Source organism: Corvus brachyrhynchos, unplaced genomic scaffold, assembly GCF_000691975.1.
Source record: "Corvus brachyrhynchos isolate BGI_N302 unplaced genomic scaffold, ASM69197v1 scaffold229, whole genome shotgun sequence".
NCBI classification, from domain to species: Eukaryota; Metazoa; Chordata; class Aves; order Passeriformes; family Corvidae; genus Corvus; species Corvus brachyrhynchos.
Genome location: NW_008240042.1, coordinates 3,626,649 through 3,642,092, shown reverse-complemented (window position 1 = coordinate 3,642,092; position 15,444 = coordinate 3,626,649). Strand labels below are relative to the sequence as shown.

General features: G+C 41.3%; 1 protein-coding gene across 4 annotated transcripts in view; it reads left to right on the top strand.

Moving 5' to 3' along the window:
* PTPN13 (protein tyrosine phosphatase, non-receptor type 13) overlaps window positions 1-15,444 on the top strand; it is an 87,133-nt gene that overhangs the window by 54,011 nt on the left and 17,678 nt on the right. For 3 of the 4 annotated variants that reach the window (XM_017744184.1, XM_017744181.1, XM_017744180.1), the window contains 13 exons: window positions 1,948-2,371; window positions 2,539-2,636; window positions 4,447-4,503; window positions 6,212-6,304; window positions 7,585-7,692; window positions 8,407-8,538; window positions 8,788-9,254; window positions 10,211-10,354; window positions 12,157-12,250; window positions 13,032-13,117; window positions 13,651-13,813; window positions 14,694-14,908; window positions 14,990-15,088. In XM_017744184.1, the coding sequence (XP_017599673.1) occupies window positions 1,948-2,371; window positions 2,539-2,636; window positions 4,447-4,503; window positions 6,212-6,304; window positions 7,585-7,692; window positions 8,407-8,538; window positions 8,788-9,254; window positions 10,211-10,354; window positions 12,157-12,250; window positions 13,032-13,117; window positions 13,651-13,813; window positions 14,694-14,908; window positions 14,990-15,088 (2,180 nt within the window). The remainder of the gene's footprint in view (window positions 1-1,947; window positions 2,372-2,538; window positions 2,637-4,446; window positions 4,504-6,211; window positions 6,305-7,584; window positions 7,693-8,406; window positions 8,539-8,787; window positions 9,255-10,210; window positions 10,355-12,156; window positions 12,251-13,031; window positions 13,118-13,650; window positions 13,814-14,693; window positions 14,909-14,989; window positions 15,089-15,444) is intronic. The other variant, XM_017744183.1, reaches the window with a different exon arrangement.

Genomic DNA, 15,444 nt, shown 5'->3' with positions numbered 1-15,444 from the left:
CTGATTATTAAAAGTAAAAACAATTAAAAAATTGCCTGTTGTCATAACTTCACTAAATCTAAATTGAACTCTTAATATGTTAGTAAAAGCTGGTAGTTGGGAGCACTCAGCAAAACAGTAAAGAAAAGGACATATATAACAGGAAAGAAAAGGACACTCTAGATTCCAGAAAGGGCATATGGAAAAACAAAAAAATGAAATGAGGGTTAAGTCAACCTTATGGAGGATGAATTTTGAGCACATGAGAATTTTCAGTTACAGGATTGGCAGAAGGTTTGAAAAAACTGATGTCTATATAGATAATGATGTGAAAGTATTCATCTGAAATCCATAGAAATTCTGTTTGATGTTCTCAGAGGGTAAATACAATGTCAAGAGAACATTTCCCAGGATGAAAACACAGCAAGAGCAGGTGTCACTGATGCCTTCTGTCAGAGTCAGGAGACTGGGATTTGTGGATTTCTGGTCTGATTGGGCAAAATCATTCTACTGTAGCTTATCTAGTCTAGTGGCTGTGGCTAGAGGAGGTGTTTGGTGTGGACAAGGAAGTGGTAGTTGTATACTAATTCACCTTATGAAAGAACAGAAAAACATACCTTCCACAACTACATCTTCACAATCTGTATGCCTATTACAGAGAAAGCTTGAGTTACTGTGGCAGTTAATTCCTGCCCTGGGTACTGGAGGAAGGAGGATCTTTTGGAATGGCAGGACTGAGGCTGCATTTGCCAAATACACTCTCTCCTAAATGCCACAGTATTTAGCATTAAACCTCATGGGTGATGTGTACCAAAAAATAGTGTTTTCCCTTTGAGTTACAGTGCAGCTTTCTAAAGCAGCTTGTTTCCTACATGTGTGTAGGGTTAAAAAAAGCACGGGTTAAGCCTAAATCAGAAATATATATGCAGTTGAGGATTGCTTTTCCTGAGACTTCCCTGTGAACTGACTCCAGGACATCAGTGAAATTTATGAAGGGTTCAGGTGGCCTGATTTCCTTTAAAGTCTCTAACCAGCCAACAAGTCGCCACAGCTTATCAAGTTCCTGTGTGAAAGCCAAGCCACAGGAACTTAAGTGCTAGCCTTAGGAGGCAGTTAGGATAATAGGAAGGAGCCCTGCTCAGCTTTGCTCTGAATTAAGAGGGGTTTAGGCTAAGATGTATGATGAATTTGCTTTCAGCTAAGAACAGCCACCCAGACAGTTCCCACGACTCAGCTGACAGTGATTTAATTACAGTCCAAAACCTCTTTCTTGCCGCTGCTTAAGGGAATCCTTGCTAATGAGTCAAAAAGTCTGGCAAGCCCCAGTCAACACTTTCTGTTTCGTGCTAGGATGTTTGTGGCAGGGGACGTCCTTAAGTGCACCTGAGTGGACTGGTGCTCTGTAACCAGGCAGAGATGCTGCCCCGCCCTCATGGCCTTGCAGGTGTACTGTAAATGTGGAGGGGCTCATGCAAAAGAAAGAAATGCAGTGGATGAATGGAAGTTTGGTAGGATCTGATAGTGTGGAGATGGGGGAGCCCTATTTTTTCAAACCCTGGAAAAGGCTTTTATGAGCAGATTAAAGGAAGTGTAGTCTTCCAGGTCACTTGGCTTGAGGATATTACTTGTTTTGCAGAAAGAGATGATGTGCCTGTATATAAGGTACAGCACCCTGATGGGGAATATGAGTCTTCATGCTAGTAAGAGGATAAATATTCTGCTATTCTGTGTTTTTGGACTCTGGCTTAGTGTAGTGTCATGAACTCCAAACTCTGCTTCCTGAGCAAACTCCATGGTGGGTGTTTGTATGTCTCTGTTGATGCTACATACTGCTAAGCATCTTGAGAAAATACATTTTGTGTGAGTTGGTTGTTTAAAAAGCATGCTTTACACAAGGTGGTCACAATAGCTCTACTGAATAACTTCAGTTGTTTGGGTTTTGGTTTGATTTTTTTTAAATTTCCACAGAAAGGGCTTCATTTAGGAGCCTGAACCTTCACGCGGACTCTGTCAAAGGCTTCAACATGGGCCGAGCCATCAGTACTGGCAGCCTGGCCAGCAGCACTCTGAACAGACTTGCTGTTCGACCCCTGTCTGTCCAAGCAGAGATCCTCAAGAGACTGTCCTGCTCTGAGCTCTCGCTCTTCCAGCCACTTCCTGGCTCTACAAGGGACAAGAACGAGAAGACTCCATGGGAGGAAAGACCCAGAGTTATGAGCAAGTCGTTTCACGATCTGAGTCAGAGTCACATCTCTGTTTACCCCCCAAGGAAAAATGTTATTACTACTTTGGACTCTTCCCCCAAAAAAATAGAAGATATAATGGGCAGGGTCTTTCAGCAAATGCCAAAATTTGATAATGGATCAGCAGCAGGAGCATTAAAACCGAGCAAGTAAGAGTCTCTCTGACCACCCTGCAGTATCTTTGTGTACAGTCAATGTACATTTTGCATCAGTTTTGATTTATTATTCATGCCATTATTTTATTACATTGATCCTTCCCTCTCCCAACTTCCTTTTCCCTCTGTCTGGTTCCCCTTCTCTCCTTCTCCCCTTTAAGTTCAAAATCTCATGCAGGTTTAAGTAGAAGCCCTGAAAGAAAGAAAAATGAATCAGACTCATCATCCATTGAAGATACCGGTCAAGCCTATGTTGTAGGTCAGCATGCAAAAAATAATATTACTGTATTTACTAACTAACCTCTAAAATTGCTTTGGGTGTAATGCTTTGATATATTTATTAACTGATGGTAACATTCTGATTTCAAAGTGGGAGCAGAGTATCACATGTTAAAGCAATCCAGGCCATTATTGCAGTGAATCCAAAAGATCCTCCATTGGTAAGCACCAGTCTGTGCACAGGGGTGTAAAGTAAAAGCTGTTGCAGAAAACATCTTCCAGGTTGTCACTTCAGAGTGCCATTTGGTTGTATGGATCTTTTAATAATTTGCTAGTCTTCTCAGTCTGTTTGTGAATGCTGAACTTTTTTTGTGTTTTCTATGGAAAGGATGTAGGGAGTGATTTTTTGGAAATGACTGTTTGGCATAAGCTGTTGTTGGCTAGTGCCTCTGAGTAGTAACTCCACACTTTGGAGGCTTTATTTCTTTTATTTGTTCGGGGGTTTTTTGTTCAGATATAATAAGTTAGTTAAATTTTTTTTGCAGTACACTGGGTGTTTCACAAAAACACTTTTGTAGTGAGGTAAGCCAGATGTACTTACTCCATTTTCTTGGCAAGGATTGGAGTGCACACAAGTAGTCTTACTATACTTTTAAAAAAAAAGATTCAGAGCAGCTAAATAGATTTAAACTAACGTTGGGTTATTGAACATGAATTTTTAATATCTGTGTGTAACCAGTTTCTGGTTCTTGAAGGCTCCCTGTTATAACAACAGAAACTATAATGACTGAAATGTTTGTAGCCTTTGCTTGCTTGTTGGCTTTACTGTAATTACAGAACATCAGAAAAAGTGAAGGATGGTTAGCTTTCTGGGGATGGGGGTCAGTATAAACAAACCAAAAAAAAGCAGAATGTGACATCCCACGTCTGCCCCCAGTGCACTTGAAACCAGGACAGACTTGGGAATGATGCGTTTTCAGTACTGAGAGCATAAATGCTGGAGAGTGAGATGAGGCGTGCAGGTTCTGTAGTGACTGGTGGCAGCCATTTACCCTGTGCTTTTAGTTTTACAATTAATATGGTCATGTGCTTACCCATAATGTTCTGGGCAGCAGTTCTGGTGAGGATCTTAGCTACATGTCAGAAAGTCCTGCTGGATCACACTGCCCATGCTGAGGGACTTTGGGTGGTGAAACACATCAGATGAAACTTTAGGGGTCGTAGGTTTGGAGAAGGCCAGGATTGCTTTCCTAAGAAGCTGGAATTATCTTCCCTCTTTTACTCTCATATATTAGTGCATTTATTATTTTATCCTCTTTAAAGTAGGGCCATATTTGCTTGGCTGTGATAATTTCAAAGAAAATGTGATTCTATATGCAAACGATTTTAAATAGAAATAGTTCAAATTGCTTGTTACTGCAGCAGCTTATTTGTTCCTTTACAAAATCTTACAAGAGTACTGTTGTGTTGGTTTTTTAGGTTCAGATTAGATTCAGATGAATCAATATTCATCCAATATTGATAGAAAATTTAGTCTTTGACTTCATTGCTTAAGATCCATTGCTTTTATCTGAAGTTAAGCGTGGTCATAAAGGCCAAACCTCTGTCCTTCCTTTAATTCATTGCCTTTGCATGAGCTACCATCTATCTGAACCTTTAACTACAACCAGAGCACATGAGTAATTTGGATTTGCTAATACAAAGCTAGTTTTATGTTTATTCATTTTTTAAAGAAGTAGTTTGATATTGTGAATGAGCTCATGTGAACTGTGTAAAGTCTGAAATAATTCTTGGTAACTTCTATATTTAAAAAATTTGATGAGTGTCTAATATTTTCGTTCATGTCACAGGTGTTAGCATGAATACTTCAGAAAATCTTCTGTCATCAGCAGCATTAAAAGAGAGTGGTAAGTTGATAAGTAATCTGTCTATAGAATTAATTCAGTCAGTTTGTCACTCGTCGCTGCTGTACCGAGAAACGGCAAGAATCACGACACAAGTCCAAGGAGAATAGCTCAATTGAATTAATTATAAACCAGTTTATGTAACGTGGTCCACAAGAGTGGTAGGAGGTCATTGGTCCTTTGACCAACCACCCCTTAGAAGGATTGGCTGAGGTTCTCTAACACCCATTCAAAATATTTTTTCCAATATACCAAAGCAAGACTGGAAAACAAACCCCAGGTGCAGAGACAGAGAATTAGTTTACAAAACCTTCTTCACTGTTTCTCAGCTAGCCGTATGAGAAAGGAAAAACTTCACAAAATTGTGCAGCAGCTGGAAAATTCCTCTGCTCCTAGCTTTTTAGTATCTACAGTCACTTGCAAATACTTCACTGTTCTGCCAGTCCTGTGTCTTCAGTATTCTTAAGTGCCTCTGCCAGTTAGCTGGATAGGACCTTTTCCTAAATGCAACCTCTGATATTTATTTTGGATTGCTTCTTGGGCGAGGTTTAGACATCTGTGTGTAATATTTTTCGAATATGAATAGTGTCTGTTTAGTTTGGGACTGGAAGGGTGCTCTTACCTACCAGATCATGCTCTTGAAAGCTCATTTCCCTTACTTAGGAGGTTACTGGTTCTGTGTTATCTTTTTAGTTCTTTCGTTCTTTAGGCTTGATGTGGTTTTGTGGGAGAAAAAACTCCTTTTCTGGGTGATGTTCAGTCTGCTGCACCCTCCTGCATCACTTCTTCTCTCCTTGTACCAGTGTGTAGAGCTTAGTAGGTTTCTGCAGCTCTGGAATTGCCTGTTCCACTTAGGGCAAAAGTATCCCAGGCACTCCAGGATATGAATATCTTCTCTAGGAAACAAGTCCATGAGTTCAGACTTGCAGTATGTTGGTGTTTCCTGAAGTTTCTCAGGAGACTGGGCTTTTTTTGTTTATTTGTTTGTATTTTGTTTTGTTTGCTTGTGGGGTGGGGTTTTTTTGTTGGTGTTTGTTTGTGGTTTTGGTTTTTTCTTCACCAAATTATTCTCCTTGGGTTTCTGAAGTGCCTGGGTCTGCTTCAGCCTGATGGGAAGCCTCAGGAGTCACAGAGTTCTATTGTGAGGATGGTCAGGTTTTAGAAGAGAATCAGCAGTTCTCTGGGAGTTGCAAATGGGGAAGTCAATTTAAGCAAGAGAGGTTTTAGTAGATGTTTCTCATTTTGGTTGGTTTTTAATGAAGAGACACCATTAAGAGAACTCACTGAGTTCAGTAACCTTTCAGTAACTTCATGTAATGACCCTCAGTTTCAATTTTACCAATGTGTTTGCATCCTCCCTACCTATGAACAGAGCATATAAACACAGATCTAAATACTTTCCTGAACTGAGACTAATGAAGTTGAAGATTCTAGGACTCAATTATGTTGTCACTCCACGAGACTGTGCTAATTGCTTTTCTTAGGAGGAATAAAAGATTTGCAACTGCGAAAGATGGAAGTGGGTTAGAAGGGTGGTGGAGGTTTTTTTCTGTCTTTGGCCATGGCTTAGAAGATGAAAGCTGGACCCACTAGATCAAAACAGCTTGTCAAGTTATCAGAGAAGTCATTTTTTTTAATGGAAAAGAACTTTAAAGTAAACCTGAAGGGAAGTGTTGAGGTAATTTCTGATCATGAAATGTTGGCTTTACAGCTGACTCTCTTCAAACAACACAGAACAGAGTTGCCACGCCAGAGAGGGAGATCACTTTGGTGAACTTGAAAAAGGATGAAAAGTTTGGCTTAGGTAAGTGGCTTTAAAATTGCTGTTGTCATGTATTTCTAGGCCAAAAACAAAATAAAATTTTCTGGTCTATATTTAAGCATTTATTGTAGGACTGAGTAAAGCAGTGCAGGCAGTAGCTGTATTTTGAAGGCATTTAAGTTACACTTTCTGCGATGTTAAGCAAGTCTGGTTTTCAGTTTTTCCGTATTGTAAATGTAGGATAATATTTATATTGTGAACTAGTCATCCTAGAAGTTGGCCTTTAAAGTTTGTCTCTGTGCTCAGTATAGAATTTTGTCTCTGTGGAACCTCACAGCTTAAAATGCTTTAAATGAATGCTTTTTTTTAAAAAAAAAGACACAATAAAGGCATTATGAGCTAATTGTGGAGTGTTCTTCTTACTCCTGTAATATCAGATGGAACACTGATTTGATGTTTAAGGAGCCTGGGAGATGAGATATTTGCATTACATTCCTTCCTCTATCACTGATTTTTTTTTTTCATAAACCCACATAATTTTTCCCCGTATGAGTAATGAAAAATTTGGTGTCAGTATTGTGCTTTAGGAAGGTTCTCTAGGGTCTCCTTAAGGACATTGCTCTGTCATTCAAAATCAGACTGTAGTGTAAATTTGAGAGGGGCAAAAAAGCCTACAAGACAGTAATACTTAGTCTTTACACTGCACAGTAATGTACAACTTGAGCAAAAAGGAAAAAAAATTAAAAGAAATGTACTATTTCTCCTCTTTCTTCCCCATGCAATTTGTGGTACTTTGCTGTTTTAGCTAGAATAGAGAAGACCTGATATCTCATCTGGAACATTCGTCCCAGGTTTACCTTGTAGAATGAACAGAAATAGATTAGAAGCCTCAAAATAAAACAGGGAGATGTAAAACTCAGATCTTAAGACCAGGGTCAGACATCTAGGTGAAACATGGAACAATGGAGAAAACCAGAAATTTTTATGTGATAGAAAACAAATTTTATCTGCTCAGGAAATGCACATTTCATGTCACCTGTTTGTGTGTGTTTCTCTTGCCAGAGTTACCTTCTGTAGCCTTTGCTGGAGTGTCCTGAACAGGCAGACAGTCTAAATTAATTGCTTAAAACAAGAGTATACAAAAAAGTTTAATCAATGCTGTTTGTTTCCATGTGGACTTAAATTTGAGGTGTCTGAGTTTTTTTACTTTATATTTATTAGAATGACTAAGTTTTTGTTTGTTCTAAAATGTGCACTTGTACTGTGTTAAGTTGCACAGCGATCACTGACATTTTTGTGTGCTTTGGGCCTTTTCTTCTTAGGCTTTCAAATAGTCGGTGGAGAGAAGACAGGGAAACTTGATCTGGGAATTTTTATTCATTCAGTTATTCCTGGAGGGCCAGCTGATTTGGAAGGAACTCTAAAACCAGGTGAATAGTGTAAAATTCCATCTGTGCCTCTGGGTATCACAGTTCCTTACAATGATGACCTTCAGTTACCTTCCAGATAATTTCTGAGAACTAGTGATACTTCTTTGTTAAACTATACAAAAACAACAGTCACTCAAATCAAAGTAAAAATGATAAAGCTTGAAGTAGCAGAAAATTGAAGTCACATATAAAAATAAGGGCTTTATTTTCTGTTGTCTGTCTTGCAGATGCATTGTAATTTAAATTTTTTAAAACTCAGTATCCATATTTTGATTTTTGAAAAAAGTGAAGTGGAACCGTATACTATAACCATAACTGTAGTGGGGGAGGAGGAGAAAAATGTGGGTTTTTTTCCTTCTCGTTTTAGTCTCTGTCTTGAACTGAACTGCATATTGCTCACTTAACTTCTGGTTTCTGCTTTTTCATCTGGTTTTTTTACAGCATAAGAGAAGGTAGAAATCTATGGAAAGATTTGGCAGGTTTAAAAAGAGGAAGTATTCATAACCAGTTCTTGTGGTCTGGTTTGGTTTGGGGGTTGGCTTTTTTTGTTGTTGTTGTTGTTCAGGATTAGAGCTGCCTGTTCCAGCATCACTTGAAGTTTAGTAATTTTTAACCCATGCATTGTGTACAGGTTGTCAGACCTGTACTCCGTGTTGTCACTGATGGGTAAAAATGTAGATGTTAGGCTGTATCTGAACAACCCCTTTTGTGCAGGACACCGCCTCATATCCATAAACAGCACGAGTTTGGAAGGCGTCAGCCACCATGCAGCGTTGGAAATCCTGGACAGTGCTCCCGAGGACGTTACGCTTGTGATCTCCCAGCCCAAGGACAAGCTGTCCAAAGGTAGGGAACTGCAGTCGCTCCTGTAAGCAACCCCAGCTAGCGTGGGCTTGGAATTGGGTTCAGAGACAATGAAGAGATGTGTTAGGGTGACCTTTGGTGAGGGCACACCAGGTGCAGTGTGAACAGAGAGTTTTCTGTGGAATGTCCAGACGGGTAAAACCTTACTCGGCTGTAAGCTGAGAAAAGGGTGTCGTGCTGCAGATAAGGTGTTGCCAGCTGCTGATGGCTGTCTTGTCTCCTGGTTTTCAGCATCATCTAACACTGCTCATATCAGTAATGGAGCCAGGGGTTACTTGAGGAGGCCCTCTTCAGTGCAGGACAACGAGGCAGAGTCCTCTTCAGAAGAACACAACCGGTCCCGTGGTCACCAGAGGCCTGTTTCGGGAAGCCTGTCTGGATTGTCGGGAGGCAAGCGGGATGGCAGCATGAGCTCCCAGGATTCCAGGACCGAGAGCGCCAGCCTGTCCCAGAGCCAGCCAGCCGGGTTCTTTGGCAAACGTCCAAGTGGGAGAGCCCAGCAGGATGCCCAGCAGTACAGTGATTCCCAGGCTGGGGGCTCCAAAGTGATCGAGAAGAGAAGATCCTCATCGGACAGTACTCGAGCGAAAAATAAAAGGCCTGGAGTAGTGGAGCCTCTGGAATATTCTGACCGAGGGGATTCTGACATGGATGAAGCAACTTACTCTGGCAGTCAGGAGCAGCAGCCAGCTAAAAAGGCATAGTGGATTTCATATGAATATTTCCCATCAGTGGGATAGTGGTATTGAAATAGCTGTCTCTGGGTGTGAGGAAAGAGAGCCTAGCCTAGCCTGCAGCTAATGCTAGTAGCTGATTTCCAATAGCATGGTGATTTGTTCAAAATAAACGGGGAAAATCACTTCTGTAGCTTGAATCAACTTTGCAGCTTTCCAATGTCACAGGATGTGTCTTACTAGAGGCAGATGGTGCTTTGAGATGAGCCTATAGTGTACTTGCTGAGGCTGTCGGAAACCACCTTTCAGTTCTGTGTGTTTGCCCAATATGCTCATAATCTAGTGAGCACCCCTAGAGGTAAGTTTATTCACTTGGCAGATAGAGGAAAGTAGGAGTGATACATCTGGAGTGGGTAGCAGCAGAGCTCATTGTCTTCTGGGATTGATCTAATCCATGAAAAACTGCTCTTGTGCATTAAAGTTCAGCAGTGAGTCACGCTCTTGAGCAGACACAGCTTGCTGCTTCACCTTTCCAAAAGTGCACAATCACAAGTACTACAAATTTATTTCCAGCTTGCAGTGATTTCTCTGTTCAGCTGATGGAGGTTATTCAATTAAATTGTGGCAGCTCATGCTAATTAATCCAACAGACTCTAGGCTGCTGTAATACTGAAGTACTGCAGTTTCAGTGTTCTGGAACCCACTCACTTTGCCAATAAAGACTTGGCTGCTAAAGGCCAAGCATATTTCTGTGCTAAACCTGTTCAATGGCAGGAAGGGAAGAGTTGAAGCAGTGAGCCTTGAGTCTTACTAATTGGTACTTTGCCAGGTGGACTCCTTCTGGCTGTGTCTGACTCAAAACCCCACCCTTTAGGGTCTTACCTGTGAACATCCGTTCTAAAGGCAAATCATTGTCTCTTTTTGTTTTGTTTGTTTCTTTTTCTTTCTCTCTCTCTTTTTTTTTTTTTTTGTAAATAAAGGATTCTTCCTCATGGAATACAGCGAACAAAGTGAATTCTAAAAAGGTTTCTGCAACACTTCTTAAACCTGGAGATATCTTTGAGGTTGAACTAGCAAAAAAAGATAGCGGCTTGGGAATAAGTGTCACGGTACTGTTTGACAAGGTTTTTAGATGTTTTCTCTTTTTCTCTACTCCCAGCAACCCATTAAATTGCTAAATTACAAGGAAGCAAAATATTTTCTGGAAACACTTTTAATTATATAGATTTATTGATGTACGATTAATCTTACCAAAGCTGAAAAGTAGTCCTAGTAATTTATATCCTGTTTCTTGTCATCTGCCCTTTTAAGTAATTCTTGTTTTTTGTTTTATGGTTGGAGCCCCAAAGTCCTAATAGACTCTTATCACAGATGCTACCTTGTGACTACAAAAGGCAAGATGGTCTTTGTCCCTTGCTACCTAATCCTGTGGCAAATTTGCAAGGAAGGAAGAGAGAACCCTCCCAGACTGGCACAGCAGGCAGTGGAAGCAGCAGTGTTATTTTACAGTATCTGTGCACGCTCAATCACATTCACCATGTCCAGGGTTCTCCCTCTGCTGGAGAAAAGGCAGAAACCAAAAAAACTGCATAAACCCAAATGGGACCTGGCTGACGCTGCTTTCTTGCAATATGAGACAAAATATGTTTTTTAAGACTGATTTCTATAAGATTTTAAAATATATATATAATTTTATATATGTATATATAAGGCTATAAGATTTTGAAGGTAGCTTTATGTTTAGGGCCTGTCATACTGCAGAGTGGCACTTCAGGGAAGAAGAGAATAATTTACAATTGAGATGCACACATGTTCCACTGCTTCTCTCCTTGTATTAAAAAATACATTTTAATGTATTGTAATATTCAGCTATTTTCAGTGGAGGAACAATTTGCAAGCCTATCACTGTTTGCATATGTATGGCTAGGAGTGTAAGAGGAGCATAATGAAATTCTGTTATTTTGGCATCCCAGGCTATTCCAAGTCATGTTCCATTGCTTGAGACAGTTGGAGGAACAGAGGCTGAGCAGGAGTTGGTCACTGAGTAGCATCAGGCCTGCTGTGTGCATGCATTGGCTTTGTAGAGATGTTAGAAGATGCCAGCCAATGCAGAGATTTCCCTTAAGGGGTGACCAAGTGGCGTCTTCACTGACCTTCGCTTTTCCAGCCTCCATTCTGCCCCCACATTGTTTTCCTGTGCAGTGGTGATGAGGAGAGGCGTGCAATTAACTGTGGGTTAAGTTTTCACATGTAGTCCTGGGTGCTTTGGGAGTGAACATTAGCACACTGTTGCTCTTCCTCTTCCCTCCAAGTCTGTGGAGCACAGTGAGCCAGAATCACACAATGGTTTAGGGTGGAAGGGACGTTTAAAGATCACCTAGTCCTACCCCCGCTGCAATAAGCAGAAAGACCAAGGCCCTCCAGAAACAATGTCAGTTCAGCTTGAGCAGTTTTTTACAGCTTAGACCTTCAAACTTGTCTGAGCTGAGTGAAAGCAGCACTCCTTAATTTCCTGTTACATCAGAGAAGTTGTGTTGGAGTAGGACACTGCATGGGTGTGCATCTCCTGCTTTGGCATGCTGTGCTCTTGCACATCTGTGAGCTTTGGTGTGCATGCAAGCATCTAAAGTCCGACAAAATGCAGACATGCTTCTGCTGAAGGACATTTATTTGTGTTTTGTGCATTTGCATTGTGATGCATTGTGTTTTTACAATCTTCCCACCCCAACTTCATTCATAGCAAATTGCATGACTGCACAGAACATGCTTGATGTAACATTTTGGTTTTGATAGTTTGTCTGGGTTTTCTACATGCCAGTAGCCCAAATGCTTCCTCAGTAGAGTTTTCCTTGTGTGATGCTGTGTTTAATTACTAAGTATTCTAACTGCAAAAAGACTAACAATCCTATTTTTACTCTCTATTTAGGGTGGTGTAAATACTAGCATAAGGCATGGTGGTATTTATGTGAAAGCGATTATTCCCAAGGGAGCAGCTGAAGCAGATGGCAGAATAGAAAAAGGTAGTATTTCCATTCTTTTAGTGGGGACTCTTAATGTGAAAAAAGGGCAGAGGACTGTCTGTGGTGGACTTGAGAATATCCTGTGGCTTGGAGCTAGCACTCTGTTTGCCTCATGTCCTTGTACCTTTTTCACTGGGAAGAAGAGCTGTTTTTCCAAGCTGTTGCAGTTGTCATTTTAAATATTGCCTTGATAGCTAATTCTGCAGGTGAAGATTAAAAAACTGATGTAGAACAACTGCAGAACTAGGAATGCTGAGGCTGTGGAGAGGAAAAATAGGAGATAGGCTGTGGGATTTTTGTTCTCTAAAGCAGCCTATGTTAAGGGACAATGCTTCCCTGTTCCAGGCACAGAGAGACACGGCTTTGTATTATTTGTGGCCTTCTTGCTTGGCATGCCTGGCAACTCAATACAGAAAATGCTGTAATTGTTATGGCTCTTCGTATTCGTAAGCCAGGCCACATTCTTCACTAAAGTGAGCATTCCCACTGTGGGCTAAGACTTATTCTAAATAAAGAGTCTGAGCTTTGTGGCAGACTGTCATTCTGGTGGTTAACACTAGTTTTGACATGGGATTATCCCACAGAATCATTAGATTGGAAAAGACCTCTGATTTGAACCATATAATATATTTGCAAAGTTCTCTTCTTGACTCAGAGCATGAAGGGGAGGGAGAATTTCCATAAATAACTGTCCTTGATAGCTCAGACTTGAAGGTTTCTGTGCACCACAGATGTTTTATAGGTGATGCTCTGCCTACTTCTTCTTGAATTATTAATGTAGGTGACCGTGTGCTCTCTGTCAATGGGATTAGTTTGGAAGGAGCTACCCATAAGCAAGCTGTTGAAACACTGAGAAACACTGGCCAGGTGAGTGGCTGCTGCTTCTACTCCTGTCTGTGGTAAACCAGTTCTCCATGAGTGAAAAGAGGTAAAGGAACTTCAAGACTGGAATTCTCCCCAGTGTTGTTGTGGTTAGGTGTGTTTTCTTAGACTCCTTGGCTTCCTGGCACACCTGAAAATAGCCAGTGAGTGTACACATTGAGAACTGCTGAGGACTACTACTTGTGTTCACTTTATAAAATATTTTTAATCCCCTGTACAAATGTGCAAATGACACTGTCTTTGACACCTCTTAACACCCTCACAACTTTATTGGAAGAAAACCCTTTCTTACTCTATTGGCAAGTATCTTGCAAGGCCAGTTTTGTATTTTGGAGGTTGTCATTTAACAACCCTTAAAAATACGGAATAATTGGAGGATATATATGGGATGGGGAGTGTCTGTAACATTTGCTGCTGTAAAAGTGTTTACCCTGAGAAATTAGAAGGAAGCATGTACTCTAGACTGTGCTATCTCTGTGACTGTTGCCAGTTAACTGGGGAACATTTCACCTCTTTAGGTGGTGCACCTGCTGTTGGAAAAAGGTCAGCTTTCAGGGGCCAAGGCTCATGCTCCAGTGACACCACAGCGCACGCTCCCAAACCAGGTGGGGCAGTGTGAGCAGCAGGAGAAGCCAGCAACAGAATCTACAAATGCCAAAGATTACAGCTTTGTCACTGCAGGTCAGGTCATGTAGAGCAATTGTCTTAACTGTCAAAGCATCCTTCAGTTCCATAATATTTTCTTCACTTCTTAGGATGGGAATGGAGCGGGTAAGAATCTCTACTAAGCCCTTGCACATAATGCAGTCTCTTTCTTTTTGTGCTGTTGTGTTTAAGATTTCCTTTCACATCTTGGTTACTTTGTTGAACTGCTATTAAGTGTTTGCTCTCTCACTGTTGTTTCCAATTTCACCAGCCTTACATGCCAAGGGTGTAGCAAGGTTGGAGTAAAGGGGGTGCTGCTAAGGGGTGCCGAGGGGAATTAAGATAGTTATATATAAATGAGAGGTTCTGTGGGTCCTGCAGTTCCTGTCTGGATGAGGGAAGACATCAAGAGCTAGTTGAATAGAGAAAGATTTGTGCCCCTGACTAGAGATTGACATAATTCATCCTCTCTTGCTGATGACTTGTGCAAGTGAAGGGACGCCTGCCCAGATGGCAGAACCACTGCAGATACAGACTTTGGGTCTTCTTGTATAGGACCTATCCTGTCTGCCAGGAACTCCAGTTGCTGCTCTCACTAATGCCTGATCAGTGGCTGGAATGGTCACCCTGTGCTTTAAAAGGCTCCTTAATGGACTTCCTAGGGAATAGTCCTTTGGAGACAATATGCCTTTCTGCATATTGATGTTGTCAGGCCAAGCAAGCAGACTGGGAAGTTGTGATAGCTTTTTGTCCTCTTTAACCTGGAGGGGTCTTTTAGGTAACGCTTCTGTTCAACACAGTGAAAGAATCATGTGAGGGGGAGATTGCACATTGTCATGTCTGGGATAAGAGCACCAAACACTCTGTTCACGGCCAGTGCACTGTAGGAAATAATGATTTAATGTTTCATTTGCAGACAACACATTTGAGGTAAAGCTCTTGAAGAACAGCTCGGGCCTTGGGTTCAGTTTCTGCCGTGAAGATAACCTTACCCCGGAGCAGCTGGGATCAACTATTGTGAGGGTGAAGAAGCTCTTCCCTGGGCAGCCAGCTGCAGAAAGTGGGCAAATAGAGATCGGGGACGTCATTCTGAAAGTGAACGGGGCATCGCTGAAGGGTTTGTCCCAGCAGGTTTGTACCTATAGTAGTGAAGCTCATACTGTGGTAGTCCTGCAAGTCTGCATCTGACAGTGAATCCCTCTGTGGCCATAGGAAGTCATCTCTGCTCTGAGGGGAACGTCTCCAGAGGTTTCTCTTCTCCTTTGCCGGCCGCCATCTGGAATACTGCCAGACATCGATCCTTCATTGCTGGTAAGGTGTATGGCATGTGACTTTTTGAACGTTATTTGCTATTTGAGGTTCATTCATTCACTCTGGTGGGTTGGTGGGTTAGTTAAATGCAAGATGCAGATGGAAAAATGGGGAGAGGGCTCATAGAAATGAGGTTCTTGGAATAAATCCCTTAGGAGTGCACTAACCATTTTGTGGCAATGTTAAAGGAATGCATGGCTTGAAGATTCTTTTTTTTCCTCCATTTTGTGACCTAAGACGTGAGAAATTGGTTTAATACAGTGTGTCTGAGGTGGAGATTTCTTTGCAGCCCAATGTTTTGAAGTTGATATCAAGTAGAAATTGGATATTTCTGTGATTCTGTGAGGGATATTCTG